At 38.9% G+C, this 22694-nt stretch overlaps 1 protein-coding gene across 4 annotated transcripts in view; it reads right to left on the bottom strand.

Moving 5' to 3' along the window:
- Positions 1–22694, bottom strand: part of MINDY3 (MINDY lysine 48 deubiquitinase 3) — an 83621-nt gene that overhangs the window by 13662 nt on the left and 47265 nt on the right. For all 4 annotated transcript variants that reach the window (XM_025264357.3, XM_006054415.4, XM_025264356.3 and 1 more), the window contains one exon: positions 5072–5144. In XM_025264357.3, the coding sequence (XP_025120142.1) occupies positions 5072–5144 (73 nt within the window). The remainder of the gene's footprint in view (positions 1–5071; positions 5145–22694) is intronic.

Below are 22694 nucleotides of genomic sequence, written 5' to 3'. Positions count from 1 at the left end.
CCTCCCGCCTCCCCACCCTCCCCCCCCCCCACCCTTGTATAAAAAGTCCATTCTCTTGTGTCTGCATCTCTATTCCTGCCCTGGTGCAAGAGTGAGGGGATATATGTATACATAGCTGAAACTAAGACAGCATTGTAAAGCAATTACATGCCAATTAAAGAAAGAGAAGAAACAAACAAACAAACCATAAATCCAAGCCTTGACCATTAATTTCTTACCTTTGGCATCACTTTAGTAAATACTACATGATTATTTTTCTGGTGTCCTGTCTTTGCACTCAAGTCAAACACTTTGCTGGCTACTGCCTGCATGTAAATTGCTATTTCCTACCTTATGTTCACAGGTATCACTTTCTCTTCTTTATGCTTCTGTTTGCCAGCATGACCCTCCCCTCTCAGGTCTTCTTGATGTATCTCTAGCTAATGGCAGTTCACTTCAATCACATTTCTTCTTTTAACCTTATTTATGTCAATCTTATTTTCATTTTAACTTGCTACAGTTTCCAAAAACTCTTAAGTTTGATCCCAACTCAAAAGATACTAAAAGCATTTAGGAACATAAATTATTTATTTCCTCTCTTTTCCATCAAAGGATTCAAAGAGGTAAGAGGATGCTTATTTTTGTCACTCTCCACAACACAGTTCAATGTGCTACACATAACCAGTGATTCCAGTTGAAGCTGTTAACTTATTAACACTATAAAACTGATTTCATTCAGTGGTAGGAAAACATAAAGATGTAAATTACTTTTACTTCTAAAGACTTAGACTGAGTGAAATGTTACTGGAAGTTTAAAAGATTATTAATTCCAAGAGGAAAGAAACCTTTTTTTTTTTCCAATAAAAAGGTACAGTGGAAGAAACTAACTGTAGGTAAACTCACCAGTGCCAGCACTAATCAACTTGAGGTGTAGAGAGAAAGGAATCACATTTATAAAATACCTACATGTTAAGCACTGCAGGTGCTTTACACAACATTATTCATTTAATCCGTATCAGATCAGTCGCTCAATCGTGTCCGACTCTTTTTGTGACCCCATGAATCGCAGCACGCCAGGCCTCCCTGTCCATCACCAACTCCTGGAGTTCACTCAGACTCACGTCCATCGAGTCAGTGATGCCATCCAGCCATCTCATCCTCTGTCGTCCCCTTCTCCTCTTGCCCCCAATCCCTCCCAGCATCAGAGTCTTTTCCAATGAGTCAACTCTTCACATGAGGTGGCCAAAGTACTGGAGTTTCAGCTTTAGCATCATTCCTTCCAAAGAAATCCCAGGGCTGATCTCCTTCAGAATGGACTGGTTGGATCTCCTGGCAGTCCAAGGGACTCTCAAGAATCTTCTCCAACACCACACTTCAAAAGCATCAATTCTTCGGCGCTCAGCCTTCTTCACAGTCCAACTCTCACAACCATACATGACCACAGGAAAAACCACAGCCTTGACTAGACGAACCTTTGTTGGCAAAGCAATGTCTCTGCTTTTCAATATGCTATCTAGGTTGGTCATAACTTTCCTTCCAAGGAGTAAGCGTCTTTTAATTTCATGGCTGCAGTCACCATGTGTAGTGATTCTGGAGCCCAGAAAAATAAAGTCTGACACTGTTTCCCCATCTATTTCCCATGAAGTGATGGGACCGGATGCCATGATCTTCGTTTTCTGAATGTTGAGCTTTAAGCCAACTTTTTCACTCTCCTCTTTCACTTTCATCAAGAGGCTTTTTAGTTCTTTTTCACTTTCTGCCATAAGGGTGGTGTCATCTGCATATCTGAGGTTATTGATATTTCTCCAGGCAATCTTGATTCCAGCTTGTGTTTCTTCCAGTCCAGCGTTTCTCATGATGTACTCTGCATATAAGTTAAATAAACAGGGTGACAGTATACAGCCTTGATGTACTCCTTTTCCAATTTGGAACCAGTCTGTTGTTCCATGTCCAGTTCTAACTGTTGCTTCCTGACTTGCATACAAATATCTCAAGAGGCAGATCAGGTGGTCTGGTATTCCCATCTTTTTCAGAATTTTCCACAGTTTATTGTGATCCACACAGTCAAAGGCTTTGGCATAGTCAATAAAGCAGAATTAGATGTTTTTCTGGAACTCTCTTGCTTTTTCCATGATCCAGCGGATGTTGGCAATTTGATCTCGGGTTCCTCTGCCTTTTCTAAAACCAGCTTGAACATAAGGAAGTTCACGGTTCACATATTGCTGAAGCCTGGCTTGGAGAATTTTGAGCATTACTTTACTAGCATGTGACATGAGTGCAATTGTGTGGTAGTTTGAGCATTCTTTGGCATTGCCTTTCTTTGGGATTGGAATGAAAACTGACCTTCTCCAGTCCTGTGGCCACTGCTGAGTTTTCCAAATTTACTGGCATATTGAGTGCAGCACTTTCACAGCATCATGTTTCAGAATTTGGAACAGCTCAACTGGAATTCCATCACCTCCAGTAGCTTTGTTCGTAGTGATGCTTTCTAAGGCCCACTTGACTTCACATTCCAGGATGTCTGGCTCTAGGTCAGTGATCACACCATTGTGATTATCTGGGTCATGAAGATCTTTTTTGTACAGTTATTCTGTGTATTCTTGCCATCTCTTCATGGTCCGATGCTCAGATTAATCCACACAAGGACTCTTAAATAGGCTATTATATGATACATAAGAAAGCAGACTTATAGACTGAAAGGTAACTAAAGTTATATGGGTTACCAAGATTCCTAGAATTTGTGTGACTGAAAGAGTACATCTCCAAGAACAAAAAATTTCAAGACAGAAGAAAATGAATTTATAAAAATAACTGAATGCATTCAGCAGTTGATAAGGACTAATCCAACAACGTAGGTTCCTACATGGTAATTTACAAGGGAATAGAAGGCACGAATCAGTTTTAAGGTTATCCTGGAAAAGTCAGTGAGTTAGTCGTGACCATCACCTAACTAAAGTACACAAATGCAAAGGTGATCAAAACCACTTAGTTAACAATGATACAGAGGACAACAGAGTGGTATCTATCTATATATGAACTTTTCAAAACAACCTTTGTTAGTGTGGTAGAGAAGCTAAGATCTGGCTCAAAAACAAATAATAAAGTTGGTTTTTCTTCTGTATTTTCTTCCACGCTATTACACAGAAATATTCTGGGGAGTGATATCAGCAAGATGGAGGGCTTGGAGACCCCAACTCATGTCTCCCACACAAAAACGCAACAAAACAACAAACAACTACAAACTGAAGAAAACAGTCCGAGGATAGCACTGGGCTATGACGCAGAAGCAAAAACCCCATGGCATTCCATGATACATTGAGGACAGTGGTGTAGAAAAGTACACCACTTTTTAAGAAGTATCCCCCAGCCAAGAGCAGCCTGACACCAGGAGGGTTGCCCTGGGAGGAAGTTCACCACCTGGGGGAAAAGGAAAACCCGTGCAGGCCTCCCCAACAGTTGGGGCGGGGCACATGCAGCCCCTGCTGCAATGGTCTCCTACCATCTTCATCAGCGCTGCTCCGGTATCTCCTCCCAGAAGGTCTACCCCCAGGTACCCTGCCCTATTTTTAGGTGCTCACCTAAAACAGCCACACAGATCAATGGAACAAATAGAGTCCAGACATAAACCTACACATAAAGAGACAATTAACTTACAGCACAGGAGTTATGATATACAATGAATAAAGACCAGTCTCTTCAAGTGGTACTGCAAAAACTGGACCACTTGTCTTACACCACACACATAATTTGATCCACTTTGAGTTAAGACTTGACTGTAAGACCAGAAACCTTAAAACTTATTAGAAAACACAGGTGGTAAGCTTCAGGACACTCTTGGCGTTGATTTTTTTGGATGTGACATTGAAAGCAAAAATAAACAAGTGGACTGTATCAAACTAAAAAGCTTCTGTGTAACAAAGGAAAATGAAAAGGCAACCTACTGAATGGGAGAATATATGTGCAAATCTCACATCTGATAAAGGGTTACTATACAAAATATGCGAAGAACGCACAGAACTCAATACAGAAACCCCAAACACTATGATTAAAATAGAGGCAGAGGCTCTGAATGCACATTTTCCTATGAAGATATGCTGAATATATACAACAGGTACATGAAACAGTACTCAACACCCACTAGTTGTCAGGGAAATGCAAATCAAAGTCACAATAAGAAATAGCAGGTGTTCGAGAGGATGTGGAGAAAAGGAAACCCCTGTGCACGGTTAGTGGGGATGTAAACTGGTACAGCCACTATGGAGTACAGTATGGAGGTTTCTCAGAAAGTTAAAAAGAGAAAGAACCTACCACATCATCCAGCAATTCCACTTCTGGATATTTATTTGAAGGAAGAGAAAACACTACTTGAGATGCATCTTCATGTTCAGTGCAGCACTGTTTACAACCCAAGATACTGAAACACTCTAAATGTCCATCAGTGGATGAATAGATAAAGAAAATGTGGTATATACACTAAATGGAGTATTATTCAGCCAATAAAAAAGGAAGGAACTCTTTCTATTTGCCTCAACATGGTTGGAACTTGAGGGCATTATGCTAAAGTGAAGTAAATCAGACAAAGACAAATACCATATTATCCCAATTATATGTGGAATCTAAACAAGACTGAGCTCACAGATACAGGAACAGATTGGTGGTTGCTAGAGGCAAGGGGTGGGGGAGTAGGTGAAAGGAGTAAAAGATGTCAGAGGTACAACCTTTCAGTTATGAGTCATGGGATGTGATGTACAGCATGTGACTAGAGTTAATCATACTGTACTGCTTATTTGAAAATTGCTAAGAAAGTTTAATTCAGAAGTAGTATTTTTCCCTGTCTAACACCATCAGAAGTCAAGATTCAAGTAACCATACTTAAGTACCATGTGAAACAAAACCCTTCCATGTGAGAATATGATGATCACTTTTTTTGGTTCTCATTTCCACTGTTTCTTATTTAAAACTTTCAACTAGTACAAGATAGATTTCATTCAGTAATCCAACAACTCTTTAAAAATAAAACTCAGGAAAGGATCAATGTATTTCAAATGTATAAAGATATAAAACAATGTTAATAAAAAATAAAATCTTTTACCTTCTGGATCATAAGTTTGAAAAACTCTTCTGGCTTGTTCTGAAGGAGCCTCAGGGGCAACTAAAGCCATATCCTGAAAACATAAAAAAACATGCTGTCAACAAGCTGCAATATCATGACATTAAAAACAAAATAAATACAAGGCTAGAGAAATGAAGACATTTGGAATCAAAATACTGTGAGTTATGTTAATATTTTTATCATAGCTGTATGACTCTCTGGGCCTTAACTTTACCTCTGAAAAATGGCAATACTTCACAGAGAACTGTTGTAAGAATGACATATAAAGTTTTATATAACTCTTGAAAAAGTCTAATATTGTATAAGTAATTACTATAAAACTGAATCTCTAAAAATTAATGACATTTTTTGTTGTATAGTAATAGCCAATGAAAAATAACAAAATATACTCTAGTTTTCAAATATCTAAAAATTAAATCCAGAGATATGATAACAATTACATAAGAATTCATTTGAAATTTTTTACTTTAGAAAGCATGTTATATCAATGACCTAGGGACAGATCAATAACAACTTCAGCATGTCCAGAATTTTAACTTTTATTAAAGGAAATATCCAAAAGGCAGATTTTTCTCCCCCTATAAAACTTATTCTCTATCATGATGAATTTCTTTAAAAGTAAGCCACAACTTACCAAAAATAAGCATAAAATTCAATGTTATCCTGGACTCTTCACAAAGCTTTACTCCACATATTTTAACCATTATGAAATTCTACACTTAACCAACATGAAACTAGAATATAGGCTCTAGTTGTTTTCCTCTATTCATATATCTGGTCCAAGCATCTGCCTATAATTATGTTCACTCAGACAAACCTTATCAGAGAGCAAGATTCCCACGCTTCCCTTTTTACCATCTTGATTCCTTTTTGAGGAGTAGGTATAAAGGGAACATATCTCAACATGACAAATGCTATTTATGACAAACCCTCAGCCAACATAAAACTCAATGGTGAAAAGCTGAAAGCTTTCCCACTAAAATCTGAAAACAAGACCAGGATGTCCACTCTCAGCTCTTCTAATCAACATAGTATTGAAAGTCCTGGCCATAGCAATTGAACAAGAAAAATAAAGGGATTCAAAATAAAAGGGAAGAAGTAAATTTTCATTATATGCAGATGACATATATGTAGAAAATCCTAAAGATTTCATATAAAAACTTCTAGAACTGATAAATAACCAACAATATTTGGTTACAATATTAACATACAAAATTAACATACAGAAATCTGTTACAGTTCTTTACACTAACAATGAAATATCAAAAAGTACAAAAAAAAAAATCCCTTTTAAAATCGCATCAAAAGTAATAAAATACTTAGGAATAAACCTGGCCAAAGAAGTGAAAGACTCATATGGTGAGAACTATAAAACGCTGATGAAGGAATTTGGAAATGAGTTAAAGAGACAGGAACACATCCCATGCTCCTGGGTTGAAAGAATTATTATTAAAATCTCTATATTACCCAAAGCAATCTACAGATTTAAAGCAATCCCTATCAAATTACCTATGACATTTTTTACAGAACTAGAACAAAGAATCCTAAAATGTATACGGAACCATTAAAGACCAGAACTGCCAAAGCAATCCTGAGAAAAAAGAACAAAGCTGGAGACATAACCCTCCCAGACTTCAGACAATACTACAAGGCTACAGTAACCAAAACAGCATGGTACTGGTACCAAAACAGAGATATAGATCAATGGAACAGAATACAGAGTCCAGAAATAAACCCACACACTTGATTTACAGCCACATATAAATCAGTGAACTTAGAATACTCACCTCAATACCACACACAAACTCAAAATGGCTTAATGACTTAAATATAAAACATGACACCATAAAACTCTTAGAAGAGATCATAGGCAAAAGACTGTGACATAAATTGTAGCAATGTTTTCTTCGGTCAGTCTCCCCAGGCAATAGAAATAAAAGTAAAAATAAACAAATGGGACCTAATCAAACTCTTAAGCTTTTGCACAGCAAAGGAAACCATAAACAAAGTAAAAAGACATCCTGAAGAATGGGAGAAAATATTTGCAGATGATGCAATTGACAAGGGCTTAATTTCCAAAATATCCAAACACCTTATACAATTCAAAAAATAAATAAATAAATCAGAACTACAATGAGGTATGACCTCACAGAGGTCAGAATGGCCACATCATTAAAAAGTCTACAAATAACAAATGCTAGAGAGGGTGCACAGAAAAGGGAACGGTTGTACACTGTTGGTGGGAATGTACACTGGTACAGCCACTATGGAGAACAGTATGGAGATTCTTTTAAAAGCTAAACATAGAACTACCGTATGATTTAGCAACCCCACTCCTGGGCAGATATCTGGAGAAAACCATGGTTCAAGAGGCTAAATGCACCCCTGTGTTCACAGCAGCATTATGTGAATAGCTAAGGCATGAAACAAACAAAGATGTGGTATACACACACACGAATATTACTCCGCCACAAAAAAGAATAAAATCAAGCCATGTGCAGCAACACAGACTGACCTAGAGATTATCATACTAAGTGAAATACACCAGAAAGTCAAATATGTATGATATCAATTATATGTGCAATCTAAAATATAAAAAAATGAACTTATTTATAAAATGGAAACAGGCTCACATAGAAAACAAACCTATGATTACCAAAGCAGGGCGGGGATGGGAGAGGGATAAATTAGGAGCCTGGGATTAGTACATACAAATAACTATATGTAAAATAGCTAATCAACATTGTCTACTGTACAGCACAGAGAATCATATACAGTATCCTGTAACAAACCACAATGGAAGAGAATATGAAAAAGAGTATATATATTTGTATAACTGAATCACTTTGCTGTACAGCAGAAATACAACACTGTAAATCAACTATTCTTCAATTTTTAAAAAAGTGGGATATAAATGTTAAATAGAATTTAAATTGCTATTTCTCCATGGAAACAAATTTTTAAGAAATGCACTAAATAACTTTTGTCCTAATCATCTTGCCCTTATCTCAAAGATGAAGGAATAAACTCTTCAGGGTCAGTTAGAGTAGTTCTCACTTGACCATGTCTGAGCACCTTAATAGTATGTTCCATTCAATGGGGAGTAGGTATCAAATGGGTATGGGAGTCAATACAAGGCAATATATACAAGCCCCTACACAGTTTTAATGTATTAAATGATAAAATAATTTTTAAAAATCTGTTACTATATAATGTAGATCTGATAATGTACAATTATTTCCCTTTTACCATCCCGTGATACCAACTTTTAGGGTCTCCTTTTCCTGCATTTTCAGTATCATTTTATAGCTAATACACATGTCAAGGGCCATGCTTTTATCTGGTTGAACTTTCAATGCCTTTCTGATTTTATGATCCAGTCCTTTACTGCTGGATACTTGGATTGTGTGTAACATTTTACCATAACCACTGCTGTACCAAATAAACTGGAACATGTGATTTCATACGTAAACAGTCATATCTATAGGACATGAACGGTTGTATCTGTAGGACAGAGTTCCAGAGCAGGATCATTGAGCCAAAGGAAAAGGCATTGTAGTTTGGTACTACAGATACTACCCGATTCTTGGGTTAAATTTGTTCATTTAACCTAGTCTGAACAGTATTTCTTAAAATGCTTTCCTTTCTCTAATACATCACCAGTACAGCCTTAGCTCTACAATCACTTTTGTATCAAGGCCAGGATTGTAATGTGGGTTCTCAGATTTAGGGAGCGTTTAATAGCACTGAGACTATTGTTATTATTATTACTTAGCTTATTACTTAGCTTCCTTTACCTGGAGAAGGCAATGGCACCCCACTCCAGTACTTTTGCCTAGAAAATCCCATGGATGGGGGAGCCTGGTAGGCTGCAGTCCATGGGGTCGCTAGAGTCTGATATGACTGAGCAACTTCACTTTCACTTTTCACTTTCATGCACTGGAGAAGGAAATGGCAACCCACTCCAGCGTTCTTGCCTGGAGAATCCCGGGTACGGGGGAGCCTGGTGGGCTGCCGTCTCTGGGGTTGCACAGAGTCGGACACGACTGAAGCGACTTAAAAGCAGCAGCAGCAGCTTCCTTTACCACTCCCAAACCTTAATTGCAAACGTTTTTATGTGTAGAAACTGTTTCCAACTCTCCTTTCTTTTTCAATTGTCCCCTTGAGAACACCCGTTGGAATCTGTGGAGGAGCAAAGTCACTGAAACGCGGAGGAAAAGGTATACAGCTGTAGATAAGCTCTTATGCAAAGGGGAGGGTCTGGAAGCACAAGATGAAGATAAAGTCATTCTTCCTACTCACCACCTGTTGTTGCATTTCAACCTTTGTTTCTAGTAAGTGATCAGGCAGAGCTTGAAATGAGTTTTAACATATTACTTCAAAATTTCTAAATATTAATTAAAACTGTGATCTAAGTAGAAGGAATGGGCATAATGTTTTTCTTGGTAAAAAACAAACAAAAAGAATCTTTTGGGGGGAAGAGGTGGCAGAGAATATAAATGAAGCATCTTTTAAATCTTCCTACAAAGTGAAGTTTTGGGAAATTGCCACTGTTTATAGCGTTTGGGGAACAAGGAAGATTCCAGTTCTAGCCAGAGGAAAAGGTTGGCATCCAATTCTCTGACATTAAAGATTTCAGAAAATAAGGGAGTGTGAAAAGAATTTATTAACTACCTGATGTCTCATCTCTAAGTTTCAAGTGCTACAAATAAATAAATACTATGCTTATGTAAAAAAAAAGAAAATTAAAATAGACAACAAAAACATTCACTGCTGATCTCTTGCCTCCAGTTATAAACATATAAACAATTTAGGCTTCAGAAAACGTGTACTTAATTCTTGTTTGAACAGGCATGGCCTAATATAGAAATATCAGATGAAGCCTGGGCAAAGTCCTGGTGTACTCTGGTTTAACAAGTGTTCATTTGGAGTAAGGGTTGGCAAATTTTTTCTGTGATGGGCCAGACCGTAAATATTTTAGGCTTCACAGGCCATAAGGTAGCAAAATAAGACAATGCATAACAGCAAGATAATATAATACATAAACAAGAGCACCTGGTTGTGTTCCAATAAATATTTCACAAAATAGGTGTAGGGCTTGACTTAGCCTGTGAGCCATAGTTTACCGACCTATGATTTAGAGAATACATTATATTTTTCCCCCTCAATGCTCTAAGATGTAGTAAACATGCCTTCTTTTGACATATCTGGGGATATAATGATGTCTTAATCACCTTAATGAATTTTACAAAGAAGGTACTTTGGCTCTCATGTGAAACAGAAAAGAGGGTAGGAAATTCTCACTAGCTGGAATGGAATCATCAAAGGCAGAAACGTGTGAATGAGCACAGCCCAGGGAAACTGAAAGAGCTGAAAAGGATGGAGAACTGTGAGAGACAGGGAGTGGTTAGGCAGGGGAAACCGCTCTGATGGAAGAATACACATGCAGTTTGGAGGAGATGGTTAAAAACCCAAGTGGAGCACGTGGCTGTCTTAACACTATGCCACCCAGTGGGTGCCAGTCGTAGGCCACTCACAGGCCAGCAGAAGAAGGCAATGAGGACTAAAGGAGATCAAAGCTGGAGAGTTTGCCAGGCAAAATATGGAAACAGGTGAAAGGAGATTATGGCAAAGATGTCAGGATGGAGTATTTCCAAAAAGGAATTTAGAGAACTTCTTGTTTGACATTTAAAAGTTAAAACAAGTATCTCAAAACACTATGAGGAGACAACAAAAAACCCTCAGAAGTAAACTATCAAAACAGAAATTGCTTTTTCCTCTTAAAATACAACCCAGTGGTAGTTGTCGGGTTCCATATAATAAAACCATCTACTATAACTGTCATTACTAGTGAAGCAAACTGTGTCTTGAACAATTAAGAGGAAAAAAATCTTGTTTTGCTCCTTTGGTTTCAGTGATATACTAATAGCTAATCTGCCAAACTCCTTAGGAATTAATTGTTCTTAACTCATATCACTGATTTTAAGATGTGTTTGTATTACGGGGGGGGGGGAAGAAAAACACAAAGTCCCCCTACCAAAACCACAAAAGATTACAATAAATTCTAAGGGAAGCATTCCAAAAGCTTTCATCCATAAATTAAAAACAGTCTTCTAAATTGATTGTTGGCTTGCTTATTTTGAGTGTTTACAATGCTTTTTAGATTACTGTAGAAAAAGATCTCTTAGTTAAAGCTTGTTTAAATTTATGTTTAAATGTTTATAGATGAAATCAGGACAAGTTACAAAACCACCTTCTATTCCCATTAAAGTGCTTCATGCTGAACTCCAAACTTGTAACTTTCTAATTTGGTTTAAAATTACAAATTCCAACACTCATTTTTACCAATTTATTTAACTTTAACACTTCTAAACAAGGTTCCCTGTGTAAGACCTGGAGTAGGATGGCCCATGTAGTAATTTTGGCGATATCGTAATATTACATCTATTTCATATCTGCACAGCAAGTTTGAACAGCAAATGTAGAATTTCATTAATTGAGAAAGGGTCCTTTTCAACCTTAAGACAAGATATTTTAGTGAGATATAACTACCAAATTTTTTTAATTGCACATAAAGGAAATGTTTTAATTAGAAAGGATAATATAAAATTTCTTGCCCAGTTGCAGTACTTAGGAGAAAATTTCAGTGTGTACTGCATCCAAAACTCTTTAAGGTACTCCCACAAGAGAATCTAAACCTGAGAGTCAAATATTTTAATTAGCAATACTTTTAAATTCTGATTTATCATCAACATTAATTTTATTTTAAAAGTAGTTTTCTACACTAGTTAAATATAATCGGATGCTTTAATCACAGGAATGTTATAGCAAACAACTCCTTCTCAGCCAATTTACTGGTCAACAAAGACTGCTAAACAATATAGCTTTTAACGTTATCTGGCTTCATCCACCTTTCCTTAACTGGCAAAGTACTATAAGAGAAGATGAAAAAAAAACCAAAACAAAACCCTGAGGTGTAATGGGACTATCCAATATCCTAGAGTCATGAAATGAATCTCTCTTTTTCGTGTAGCTCTGTCTGTCCACCATAAACCTTTTAAAATGTTGTAACATTAGCTATGCTTCTAAAATACCTACGGAAATATAAGGAAGGCCCGTGTTCAGCGTGTTAGCTAGATGTAAGTATGTAGCTCATTACCAGAAAGGTCTTTAAAGCTTATTTATTATACCTTTCATCATTATCAAGAGCAATCTGTTGTCATGAGTAATCAAAGAACCCCTGGGAACCTTATCTATTTTCAGGAATGATCATGCACATATAAATTACATTCTAGCTTGCAGACAACATTTTATAGTGCTATGAGGAGTCTTTCCACACACACACACAAAAAGCTAACTGGGATATAATTACCCTTTAGACTTTAAGTAAAATTTTGCTTTAAAAATCACTTTATGTTCCATATTGACTTTGCTCATTAACTACGTAAGGAAAATACTTTGGGAACCACTAAGAAATACGATTTTAAATCAGTTATCAAATGCTCTCAAGTAGGGAATTCCCTGGTGCTTCAGTGTTTAAGAAACCGCCTTCCAATGAAGAGGACTCAGATTCAATCCCTGGTCAGGGAACTAAGATCCCACATGTGGCGGAGCAACTACTGAGCCCACACACTGCAACAATGACAACAAAAGATCCTGCCTGCCACAACCAAGACCCAAGGCAGCCCAATAAATACATAAATATATATTTTTTAATGCTCTTTAAAGTAGGTAGGACAGTGGCCTTTTTTCTTACTCTTCCATGATTGCTTGAATATGCAGCAGTCCCAGTTACCCCACAACAGCTCACTGCTGTGTGCTGACCCGTGCTGTGTCAGCGAAGTCAGAGTAGGAAATAACACAAGCAAAGCCTTTCAAGATTCTTTCTGCACAGAAACATAAACTCTAAATGTGTAAACAAGACCAGGCAATGGAAGGAAAGTCTTCGATATGATGCACTGAAATCCTTATGATGATTCATATTAACACTGGCTGGATTCTTTTTCTCCCTATCGCTATGACTGGACCACTCACTGCAGGGATCCCTCCAGCCTTCTCCACTGCTTTATGCCAAAGAATTCATCCCTCAGGCCTAAGGTGTCCTGCTGTCCTGGACATCTAGAATAACTTCTTGTTTACTCTGAAGAACTGGGCCAAGAAAAGCTCTTTGCCCCTTTAACTACTGTATGTCATGAAGAAAACCGCTAACACAAGCTGTTACTCTCTAGGCACATGGATACCTACAAAATTCAAGAAAAATGATTATCTGGCTTTTTTTTAAATGGTAGATGTTCATATTATAACAAAAATCAATCTGATGGTCAAAAATTCCTCATTTCTAGGCTAAGACTCTTTATATCCTTTAAACAAACTGAAACTCTGTGACATTACCTGGCCCCACAGTAGCCCAGGGTGGTAGACAGTACAGTTGATGTCAATTCCTTGCACTTCCCTGTGAGTATAATCACTGCTTGTCGGCATGGGCTCTGTAGTACCTCTCTGTGGCAGGGGTCTACTCCTGAGCCCCACTGACATCACGGTTTGGTTAGGTGCCATTGTTGGCCAAAGAAACAGAAGCAGAAGTGACATCCTGCCAGCTCCTGGGAGAAGCTGTGAGGGCCACCTGTGGCCGTGCCAGGAGAACCGCGACGTCCTCGCCACGGGAGGCAGGCACCGCGGGACACGCGCGGCCACCCTGCAAATTGAGAGAGGCTTCGGGGCGTGTCCGGGAGAAGGTTAGTGTGTGCCTCAGCACAGCAAAAAGAGGGACACTGGCCACAGAGTTTAGACATAAAAAAAACGGACTTGGTCAAATTCCTCTTTATCCTCGTCATATGCAGGCAGTTCTAGACGATTTCAGTGGCCAAATGCCTGCTCTGGCCTGGGGTGACTGTTCTCACTGCCCCACCCCACCCGTCTTGAATACTGCTGTGTGAACTGTTCAAACTTTAGGATTGGTTGTGACTTCAGGAAGCTGGCAAAAGGAATTGAACCCTAACATTCTGGCTGAGGTTTTAGTTTATGTCACACGTATAATATCTGCTCGTCCTGTTCATCCTTGACCTGCTTCTTCCTCTTCTATTCCTCCGTGCTACCCATGGACGTGAATTTTAACCACATAGGCTGCACAGAAGGAATCTCCATACACATATATACACTTCCTATGTTTCCTGTGAAAACAGAAGCCTAGAAAGATGACTGACACTATAGTCCACACAACACTACACTGGTCATTTAAACTTTGTAGTCCTGGATTAGTGTAAATGCAAAGTAAGGGACATCCCTGACTCTAGATCCTCCCACAGCCTCCTTCCCTTTTTACTATTTTAAACAAGGTTTAACTGTGAAAAATACTGAGAGTACTCAACTTCTAATACTCTATAAGTTTCATCACAGCTTCAGAGAGAAAGTTCTTAAGAAGGGTGTTCCACTTCCATGAACAGGCATGGTTAGCCTTTCATATCAAGATAAGCATGTATAGCTTATCAAGATAAGCATAGTATAGTGAGATGTCAGAGGAGAAATGATTATACCAGCTGGTGCTGTATCTAATCCCAATTTTTGCTTCCATCTTATCTCTTAGCACAATGAATATAGTTCAGCCATCCAACTATTAGTCTCCAAATACAGCACAGAGCTTCACATCCCACATCTCTTTCTGCTTCCTCTTTTCCCAAGCCTAGAGTGCATTGCTCATTTCGTCTCAGTCTAATATACATTGCTGCTGCTAAGTTGCTTCAGTCGTGTCCAACTCTGTGCAACCCCAGAGACGACAGCCCACCAGGCTCCCCGTCCCTGGGATTCTCCAGGCAAGAACACTGGAGTGGGTTGCCATTACCATTACGTCCTTTAATTCCAATGCCATCTCCTCTGCACACACCTCTCCCCTCTTTCAGTCTCTAGTTCACCCTAGTATCGTAATTTGTTTTCCTAAGGGACAGAAGTATTTAAAAGCTCAGTGAACAGAATTCAGGCTTTAGCCAGGAGGTGTTATTTCTCACTGGTCCCAGACTCTAAAATGTAGATGAAACCAGTACTTATTTCACAGGGTTGCACCGAGGCCTGAATGAGGAGTGCACACAAGATGCTGACCATATAGTTTCCTGGGGTCGCAAAGAGGCGACATGACTGAGCCACCTTCAATTTCACTTTCATCATACATTAAATATATGCTATAAGGCCTTTTCTGCAACCCACTCTATTTGCCACAATTATTTTCATCAATTCTAGACGGACAGGTAGAGGTATGGACTTATCAATGCTGATTCTAAACAAAAACTCATAGACTTTACTCATAACAGAATGCCTGTAAGCATGTATCAGCAATACCGTATCTTGTATGGACATGATCTGGGTTCTAATGTAACAAAAAGCTACAAGACACAAATTCCAATGGAAAGAGTTTACTAGTTTCAGTAAACTGCATGATATCACGGACATGACTGAGACAATTACTAGAAAAAAATTCATAAAAAATAATACAAAAATATGACAATTAGATTTAAACTACAAACAGTAATATTTTAGCTCTTAAATCCATTTTCCTTTCTGAGGCAAATAAAGCATGAAATTTAAACAAATGCACAAAACTCTAAAATTTACTTAGGATAAATGGATGGAATGACTAAACTGTATTAATACATAGGAAAACCGTATTACAAAATGCCCAACTGTGAATCTAATTATATTCCAAGTCCCAAGACTTTTATCAGTAATGAAAGATACATAGAAGTTAATTTTCTTTATGATAAAATCTATAAAGCATCATTTTACTTCTTTTCCTTAAAACTGTGTTAATACACGTAGAGGAATATATTCATGATAAAGTAGAATGGTTCAACTTTTGAATGCCCTAAAAAAAGTTCTAACATGTAATTGCAGTAGTCCTGTTAATGTTACACCAAAGAGTAAGAACACAAAAAGAGCATGCTCTGTATAAAGAATTCTATCTTGATTCCCAGTAACAGATACCTCTGTAAGAAGAGTCAGCTCATGCAGGAACAATTCAATGTTTTGTTTCTCTTTTGCATTAAATTCAGTTTCTCCATATACTTTGCATTTAAACAGAGATGTGTTTTCATGTGTACTTATCTAAAAGGAAACCTGTTTTACCATAGGAAAGGTCAAAGGCAACACTCTACACAGTATACAAGGAGTCCTTTTATAACCATAAAAGAGAGCAAAATGGAACGTAAAACTCATCTTCCTGGCTTCAAAAGAAAGTTGGAAATGGATTATCAAGGAAATTAGTCACTGATCTTCTGAAGATGAAGCTAGATGTCACAGGTAGGTTCCAACTATTTTTATGTTCAATCAGCAGCTTCCATCCCAGAGATTTAAATGCACAATGAAAACAAAACCACTAAATTTATTTGTCTATCCTTTTATAGATATAATTCTAATACTATTAAAGTATCATACTGTCAAATTTAGAGCATCATCTTGAATCCACATTGAAAATTAGCTCCATAATTAGTTCCAATTCAAGAAGAAAATATGCAAGTGAGCCAAATAATTTTAATCTGAGACCACCAAATGTAAAAAAGGAAGTTAATGAGCCAAAGGGAAAACTGATAATTAAAGAGAAGAAAAAGCAAGAAAGTTCCAGAAAAACATCTATTTCTGCTGTATTGACTATGCCAAAGCCTTTGACTGTATGGATCACAATAAACTGTGGAAAATTCTGAAGGAGATGGGAATACCAGACCACCTGAACTGCCTCTTGAGAAACCTGTATGCAGGTCAGGAAGCAACAGTTAGAACTGGACATGGAACAACAGACTGGTTCCAAATAGGAAAAGGAGTACGTCAAGGCTGTATATTGTCACCCTGCATATTTAACTTATATGCAGAGTACATCATGAGAAACACTGGACTGGATGAACACAAGCTGGAATCAAGACTGCCGGGAGAAATATCAATAACCTCAGATATGCAGATGATACCACCCTTATGGCAGAAAGCAAAGAAGAACTAAAAAGCCTCTTGATGAAAGTGAAAGAGGAGAGTGAAAAAGTTGGCTTAAAGCTCGACATTCAGAAAACTAAAATCATGGCATCTCGTCCCATCACTTCATGGCAAATAGATGAGGAAACAGTGGAAACAGTGGTTGACTTTATTTTGGGGGGCTCCAAAATCACTGCAGATGGTGATTGCAGCCATGAAATTAAAAGACGCTTACTCCTTGGAAGGAAAGTTATGACCAACCTAGACAGCATATTAAAAAGCAGAGACATTACTTTGCCAACAAAGGTCTGTCTAGTCAAGGCTATGGTTTTTCCAGTAGTAATGTTTGGATGTGAGTCCTAAAAATATACTGTTCATCTCAAAAAGAAAAAGAAATTATTTCACTGAATAGAAACAATTTTCTCATCCATCCTCAAACCATGAAGACAGATTTTTAAATGATTATTTATGAATACTCAAAGAAGTTTTTTTATTCACTCATCTGGAGAAAGAATCTGTGTATGTATGTGTGTGTATTTAAGTTGATCAGGCCAAAGAAAAAAGTAAGTTCTTCTATTTTTGTCTCCATATAGGATACTGCAAGCATTAGCAGTTATTTCTTGATTTCAAGCTTAGGGATCTATTGAATTCTTATGATAAAAGACAACTTAGCATATGCAGCTCCATTTTCCCCCTTTATCAAGTATCAACATGGTTACTTCACAATGTGAAATAAATCTTCAGTGTATTCTGCTAATTTATTTCTTCATCTGTTTAGCAAAAATCTATAGAGCACTGTTTTAGGTGCTAGAAACAGGAAGAGACAAAGTGGACACAAATTCTGCCATTATTGAGGTTACTAGTGAGATAATACCTAAAACAAGTAAGTAAAATATATGTTATGTGCCTAGTGACCAGAATATATTAAAAATCTTGCAGTTCAATAAAAAGACAAACAGCCCAATTCAAAATCAGGCAAGGGACATGAACAGACAGTTCCTCAAAGAAGATATACAAATGGACAAAGAGCACATAAAAAGATGATCAACATCATCAGTCATTAGGAAAATGTAAATCAAGCCCCAACAACCACTTAACGCCCACTAGGATGGCAATACTAATAATGGGACAGTAACAAGTGTTGGCTCCAAGCCAGGCTTCAGCAATATGTGAACCGTGAACTTTCTGATGTTCAAGCTGGTTTTAGAAAAGGCAGAGGAACCAGAGATCAAATTGCCAACATTCGCTGGATCATGGAAAAAGCAAGAGAGTTCCAGAAAAACATCTATTTCTGCTTTACTGACTATGCCAAAGTCTTTGACTGTGTAGATCACAATAAACTGTGGAAAATTCTGAAAGAGATGGGAATACCAGACTACCTGATCTGCCTCTTGAGAAATTTGTATGCAGGTCAGGAAGCAACAGTTAGAACTGGACATGGAACAACAGACTGGTTCCAAATAGGAAAAGGAGTACGTCAAGGCTGTATATTGTCACCCTGCATATTTAACTTATATGCAGAGTACATCATGAGAAATGCTGGGCTGGAAGAAGCACAAGCTGGAATCAAGATTGCCGGGAGAAATATCAATAACCTCAGATATGCAGATGACACCACCCTTATGGCAGAAAGTGAAGAGGAACTCAAAAGCCTCTTGATGAAAGTGAAAGAGGGGAGTGAAAAAGTTGGCTTAAGGCTCAACACTGAGAAAACCAAGATCATGGCATCCGGTCCCATCACTTCATGGGAAATAGATGGGGAAACAGTGGAAACAGTGTCAGACTTTATTTTGGGGGGCTCCAAAATACTGCAGATGGTGACTGCAGCCATGAAATTAAAAGACGCTTACTCCTTGGAAGGAAACTTATGACCAACCTAGATAGCATATTCAAAAGCAGAGACATTACTTTGCCAACAAAGGTCCGTCTAGTCAAGGCTATGGTTTTTCCTGTGGTCATGTATGGATGTATGAGTTGGACTGTGAAGAAGGCTGAGCGCTGAAGAATTGATGCTTTTAAAGTGTGGTGTTGGAGAAGACTCTTGAGAGTCCCTTGGACTGCAAGGAGATCCAACCAGTCCATTCTGAAGGAGATCAGCCCTGGGCTTTCTTTGGAAGGAATGATGCTAAAGCTGAAACTCCAGTACTTTGGCCACCTCATGTGAAGAGTTGACTCATTGGAAAAGACTCTGATGCTGGGAGGGATTGGGGGCTGGAGGAGAAGAGGACGACAGAGGATGAGATGGCTGGACGGCATCACTGACTCGATGGACTTGAGTCTGGGTGAACTCCAGGAGTTGGTGATGGACAGGGACGCCTGGAGTGCTGCGATTGATGGGGTCGCAAAGAGTCGGACACGACTAGCGACTGAACTGAACTGAACAAGTGTTGGCAAAGATGTGGAGAACTGGGAACCCTTGTTTACTGCTGGTAGGAATGTAAAATGGTATAGCTGCTGGGAAGCAGCTTGGCATTTCCCCAAAAATTAAAACATAAAACTGCCATATAACCCAGCAATTCCAGTTCTAGATTGATACCAAATTCCCAAAAGAATTGAGAACAGGGACTCAAACAGGTCCTTGTGTAGCAATGTTCACTACAGTACTATTCACCGTAACCCCAGGCAGAAACAAACCACACATCCACTGACGAGTGGACACACTGTGTGACATGCACACAGTGGAGGATCATTCTTTCAGAAGAGGGGCTGAAGCGCTGAGACAGGCCAAAATAAGGATAAGCCTTAAGACACAAAAGGAGATATGCTGTATGATTCATTTATATGAAATATCCAGTACAGGGAAATTCATCGAGACCGAAAGCAAACTGGTGGTTGCCAGGATTCCAGGCAGGAAGAATAGGGAGTAACTGCTAAATAGATCTGGGGTTTTACCTCAGGGTGATGAATATGTTTTAGTACTAGATACAGGTGATGGCTACACAATATTGTGAAATGTGCCAAATATGGTTAATTTTGTTACATGAATTTTACCTCAATTAAAAAATATCTATTTTGAAAATAAGTGGGAGAGAGACTGTTAATGAAAAGGGAGGAGGACTGAGATTTTTATAAAGGGTCCCAGGGAAGGCCTCACTAAGAAACGGACACTTGAATCCTGATCTGAAGTATAGAGTTACATACCAAGGTCACAGGTGTGAGGCCTTGTACTAAGGCCATAGAGTCCCCCACCAAGGTCATCTCCCAGAACTGACTGAGCCCCATAGCAACCATTGCCATGAGTCCTCGCAGCCTTACCAGCCAGTTCCCTGGTAAAAATGCCCACTCAAGTACTCACCCTATAGCACCCTAACCAATCACCTAATGACACCCTTTCAGCAAGAATTTTGTCTTGAGGCTACAGAAACTGACTACTAACCCACGAAAGGGGTCGGCTCTCTCTTGACAGGCCCACAGTTCTAAGTCAGCTCTCCCTGGTCTGCCAGGTGGTCAGCCCGCTGTGCTCACAGTGCCCTCATTATCTCAGCTCTTTGTTCTTAATAATAAAGTCACTCCCTTCTGAAATGCTCCGTGTCTGGAGATTCTTTTCCAACCTGTGCTCGGACTGCCATGCACGACATGAAGGTAGGGAGGAATCCTTGATACAGACGTCCACTCCAAGATCCTAAAGGCAAGAGCAGGGGTGGAGCGCTTGCTTCCCGTTGGAGGTACAGGAAAAGCCACTGTGGCCAAGCAAGACAGGAGGGGAGAGGAGCAAGAAACACGCTTATAGGGCAATGGGGAGTTTGATGAGCCAAGGGAGGGCCGAGGGGGTCACTCTAAGGACACTGGCTTTTACGCTTAGTGAAAAGGGAGCCAATGACATGAAGTTACTCCATTTAACGGGCTCATTCTATTGCTGAATTGAGAAGCTATTAAGCTCCATGAAGGGCAACTGCATGCTCGTCAGTTAGGAAGCTACTGCCACGACCTAGGGCAGAGCATTCTCCAATCTGTCTTTCAGTTCTTTCAGGAAGTTTTCGGTTTCTCTTCTGTCCTTCAAATGTCCTTTCCTCACGGCTTCCATAGTTTTATGGAGTTCATCATAAATTCTCTTATGGTTCTTGGTTTTTTGCAATTTTCTTTTGATGCCTTCATTGTCCTACACTGTCTCTAATCTTTTGAGCTCCTTTTCCCTATTTGTTCTGATTTCTGTTTTTCACATTAACATTTCTCAAATGTCTCATGATCCTTGGTGGTCTTTTAATATGTGAGAGACTAAAGAGCACTGTCTGTGTGGGCAGGCCTTGTAAACCTCACTGTGGGGTTATTTTGGCTGGGCCGTTTCACTGCAATATCTTGACCTTGTCAATGTAGCCAAAGAAAAATAAATGGCCTTAACCATGAGTAGCTGGCATTTGACAAGCACAAAGCTGTGGCGTTTTCTGAGGGTCTACGGTCTATTAAAAACACACATCTCATTAGACTTCTCACTCCTCACCTATCTCAATCTATCACCAAGTTCTGTCAACTCAGAAATAAATCTCTCAAATTTACATACAGTTGATCCTTGAACAGTGCAGGGGTTGGGGACACAGACCCTCAGCACAGTCAAAAACTCACAGGAAACTTAAAATTGGCCCTGTGTATTCACAGTTCCTCCGTATCTGTGGTTCTGTATCCACAGATTCAACCAACTGGAGATCCACCCAACCAGAAATTGTGTAGTATTTACCAATGAAAGAAAATCTATGTAAAATCAGTTCAAATCCATGTTGTTCAAAGGTCAGCTGTACTTCTATCCATGTCTACCGTTGTTACCTTGGATCAAACTACCCTTTGCTCACCAGGAAGACTACAGGAGTCTTGTTTATCTAATCCCTAGGATACCCTTCAATGTCTGCTTTCTACAGTTAGCCAGAGTGATTTTTTTCAAAATGTACTTTTAGTCCTGTTCCCTTCCTATCTCTCCCTCAAACTACTCCCAACACCAATTTTTAAACTCTAGTGGCTGCCCTTACTCTTAGAAGAGAGTGCACAGGTTGTCTACCTTTGCAGCTTCCTCCTGCCCCGACCTCCAAGTCTCAGGGCTCCCCTTCTCTTTCAGCTGTTCGCACCACAGTCCTTTCTTCTGCAGTGATTTGCTTGCTCCAACTATTTTCCTTGTGGGAACTGCTTTTTTTCCCTCTCCCTGTAGCTTAATTTTACTGACGCCTCAGGGCTCATTTTCAACATCAATTCCTCAAGGAGACATCCCTAATCTTCCTCTAATCCACCTTTAGAGACCTGTGCTTTGTCAGCACCCATCACAGCTTTAATTTTTTAAGTGTGACTCTTTGATTAATGCCTCCTGCATGAGAATGCACACATCCATAACAGGCGCCCAATCTGCTTTTTCCTCACCACTGTATTCACAGCACCTGGCATAATGCCAGGCACATAGTAACTAAACCCTGTAAATATGTAAGAAATGGGTACATACATAAATGAAGAGAACTGCAACTATAATCACTTCCAGTGTAGAAGGCACATGAGAAAGTCTATTGCTTTTCAAAAGCATTTTATTGGGTTGGCCAAAAAATTCATTTGGGTTTCCTGTAACAGCTTATGGAAAAGCCTAACAAACTTTCTGGCCAATCCAACACAATGCCAAATTACAGACTGCCTTTAAAATCACGACCTTAAAACATGCTTTTTAAATAATATTTCATCATAATCA

This window comes from Bubalus bubalis, chromosome 14, assembly GCF_019923935.1.
Source record: "Bubalus bubalis isolate 160015118507 breed Murrah chromosome 14, NDDB_SH_1, whole genome shotgun sequence".
Taxonomy (NCBI): domain Eukaryota; kingdom Metazoa; phylum Chordata; class Mammalia; order Artiodactyla; family Bovidae; genus Bubalus; species Bubalus bubalis.
Note: the sequence above shows the minus strand (reverse complement) of the source record. Positions and strands in the feature narration are given on the sequence as shown.